This window comes from Myotis davidii, unplaced genomic scaffold, assembly GCF_000327345.1.
Source record: "Myotis davidii unplaced genomic scaffold, ASM32734v1 scaffold875, whole genome shotgun sequence".
NCBI classification, from domain to species: domain Eukaryota; kingdom Metazoa; phylum Chordata; class Mammalia; order Chiroptera; family Vespertilionidae; genus Myotis; species Myotis davidii.
Window position 1 is genome coordinate 809,865 of NW_006286244.1, and position 3,145 is coordinate 813,009.

Sequence of the window (3,145 nt, forward strand, 5' to 3'; positions counted from 1 at the left end):
ATAAGCATTATACATAAATATATATATTGACACATATAAGCTATATATGTATGGATACACACATATATATAAGGTATCCCAAAAATGTTTGCTCATACTTCAAATGATTTTAAAGGCAGTGTTTATTAAAATACATTTCACTTTCAAAATTGAACTATCAGCTGTTAAAGTGTATATACATTTTTGGGGGGGGGCACCCTGTGTATGTGTATACAATATTTTTAGATTTTTTTTCACCTTATTTGGGGACTTATTTGTATGAATGGAAGGTTCCTAATTTAAATTTCATGGGCAAAGCCAAATTTTACAAACTAGCCCCTTATCACTTGTCTCCTACAACATACATAGTAGAGAGGTCTGGCCTTTACAGCAAAATAGTAAGTATTGATTATTGGGTAGATCAGTGGACCCAAGAACTAATACAAACCCTCATTGCTCCCAGGGATATTTTATATATACAAGCATAGCCAATCAATTTTCCAACTATTTCGAGTTCCCATTGCTTTTTACAATTGTTTAGAAAGCACTTACCATGTGTATATTGCACACAGTAAGAAGAACACAGGAGCACAGAACAGTCTCCTAGCTAACATCTGCATACTTTGTGTTAGGAGAAGAGAATATTCCTTCCAGGCTTTTTAATCCCCAGAGCCCCAAAGAAAGCCCAGTACATAGACATGGCAATGAATCAACGCATAACTCTTTGATCTCAAAGATCTCACGGTGCAGTTGAATAGGCAACATATATCTATACAGAAAGCCAAATAACTTCCCTTTAACAGCAGTTCAAGTGGTAGAGAGACAATAGGTGATGTGGAGCTAAATTAGAAGTATAGGAAGTAAAAGCTGGGCAGGTAAGAAATTTGCGGGGCGGGGGAAGTTAAAACAAGGGATTCCTGGCCCTAGCTGGTTTGGCTCAGTGGCTAGATTGTCTGCCTGCAGACTGAAGGATCCCAGGTTCGATTCCGGTCAAGGGCACATGCCCAGGTTGCAGGCTTGATCCCCAGTAGGGGGCATGCAGGAGGCAGCCAATCCATGATTCTCTCTCATCATTGATGTTTCTCTCTCTCTCCCTTTCCCTTCCTCTCAGAAATTAATAAAAAATATATTTAAAAAGAAAGAATTAGTAAACACATTTTTTGACCAGGAAGAAGAAATAGAAAGACAAAATCTCTAAATATGGACCTGACTGATGATACATTTTGGTATATAACTGGTATATGCTACCACTATCCCAAATTGACCAGTTATATTGCAGATAGCTGCATTTCAGACAGACAGATTAAATCAGTACCTTGAAAAATGGATGTTTTGTATGCAAATCAAGTATTTAACTACACTGTTTATTGTCCTTATGTGTAAGCCAAGATCCTTCTTCCTTTTGTGGGTACTTTTAGTTTTCATAATAAGTTCCTACATTTACTTGCGTACGACAATATAAAATGTGCATATCACATATTTGCCTCAGGACACATATGGTTCAACATGGGAATGAGAAAACTCTTTGGAGAACATTCACAGTGATACATCTGACAAGGGGTAAATATCCAATATTGCTAAGGAGCTTTAAAACTTAACACCAAACACTCCAATTAAAAAATGGGCAAAGAGCCCTAGCCAACTTGGCACAGCGGTATCAACCTATGAACCAGGAGGTCACGGTTCAATTCCTGGTTGGGGCACATGTGATCATGATCCCCAGTGTGGGGCATGCAGGAAGCAGCGATCATGACCCCCAGTGTGGGGCATGCAGGAGGCAGCCATTCAATGATTCTCTCTCACCATTGATGTTTCTATCTCTCTCTCCCTCTCCCTTTCTCTCTGAAATCAATAAAATGATATATTTTTTAAAAAATAAAAAAGGTATTTTTCAATAGAGGGAAGGGAGAGACAGGGATAGTATTAAAGAGATATCTGTGCCCCAATTTATTTTCAGTGACAAAATACTTGTGTCAAACCTCAAAACTGACCAAGACATGCAACTGAGCACAACCTCTATGCCGACCTGAGGTGGAGTGTGGGGCTGGGGGGAGGATAAGGGGGGATGAGAAAGGGAAGGACTTACATCCCCATTCCTAGGTGGGATGGTCAGTTCCATGTACCCGTGAGGAATGTACTGCTGACTGTAATCAAAGCGGGGTTTCTTCATGAGTTGACCTCTGACCGTTGAATAGGCTCCATCACAGCCTACAATGAGGTCATAGGTGACATCTTTGGGAACTTGGTCAGATCTGAAAAATAAAATGAACCATCGAAAAACAAACAAACAAGGCAGCTAGTGAGTGGGCCTACTCCTCACTTCTACACACCTGACCTCCAGCTCTGAGTTGATAGCTATGCAATGAAGACGATAGCACGTACCCTGAGGACAGGTTTTCCTCTGAGAACGAGGATAACACACAGCCATACCGAGGAAGAAAGGCACGCGAGACCGTGGAAGTGGGCCTGAGAGTTGAGTTCCCTGCATGAAGGGAGAGGATCTCGAAAAGAAGGCAAAGCATTCCAAGTGGAGGGGATGTATGAGCCACTGCAGGGGTGTGAGCAGGGCTTTTCGGGAGCAATACATTGGGCTTGACAAAAGGGTAGCAGGAAAAAAATAGCCTAAGAAAAGAATACAGTGTGGGGAGGGGAAAAAGGGAGGAGAGACTCCTATAAAATAAAAGCGAAGTAGGCAAATTGTCCCCTCGACCGGGAGGTCATCCAGGAGTTTGACCAGGGAGCGGGGCTGGCCAGGGGAAGGGAGGGAGTACCCGACCAGCAGCTGGCAGCCACTAGGGGCCCTACCAGTGCACAGATTTTGTGCACTGGGCCTCTAGTTTCGAATGTTCGGACAAAAGATTTCAATACATTATCCTGGCCAAAGGGAAAAATCGCACTCGCAGGGGTTGCGTTGAAGTGGAGGCAGAATGTAGAAGAGAAGGGGAATGGGACCAGGTAAGCAAAGCAGCTTCCTGTGCAGGTGTGACAGCCAAGCACTGTGGTGTTCAGGAAGAAGGCATAGACTCTGAGGCCAGTAGAAAAGTTAGAAAAAAATGGGGAAAGGGGCCTGGCCGGTGTGGCTCAGTGGCTGAGCATCAACCTATGAACCAGGAGATCATCATTCAATTCCCGGTCAGGGCACATGCCTGGGGCTGCGGGCTCGGTC

The 3,145-nt window shown here is 43.2% G+C and overlaps 1 protein-coding gene across 1 annotated transcript in view; it reads right to left on the reverse strand.

The window, feature by feature from the left end:
- The window catches only part of KMO (kynurenine 3-monooxygenase (kynurenine 3-hydroxylase)), a 31,420-nt gene that overhangs the window by 8,967 nt on the left and 19,308 nt on the right, over window positions 1-3,145 (reverse strand). The window contains exon 7 of the mRNA XM_006757661.2: window positions 2,066-2,231. Within this exon, the coding sequence (XP_006757724.2) occupies window positions 2,066-2,231 (166 nt within the window). The remainder of the gene's footprint in view (window positions 1-2,065; window positions 2,232-3,145) is intronic.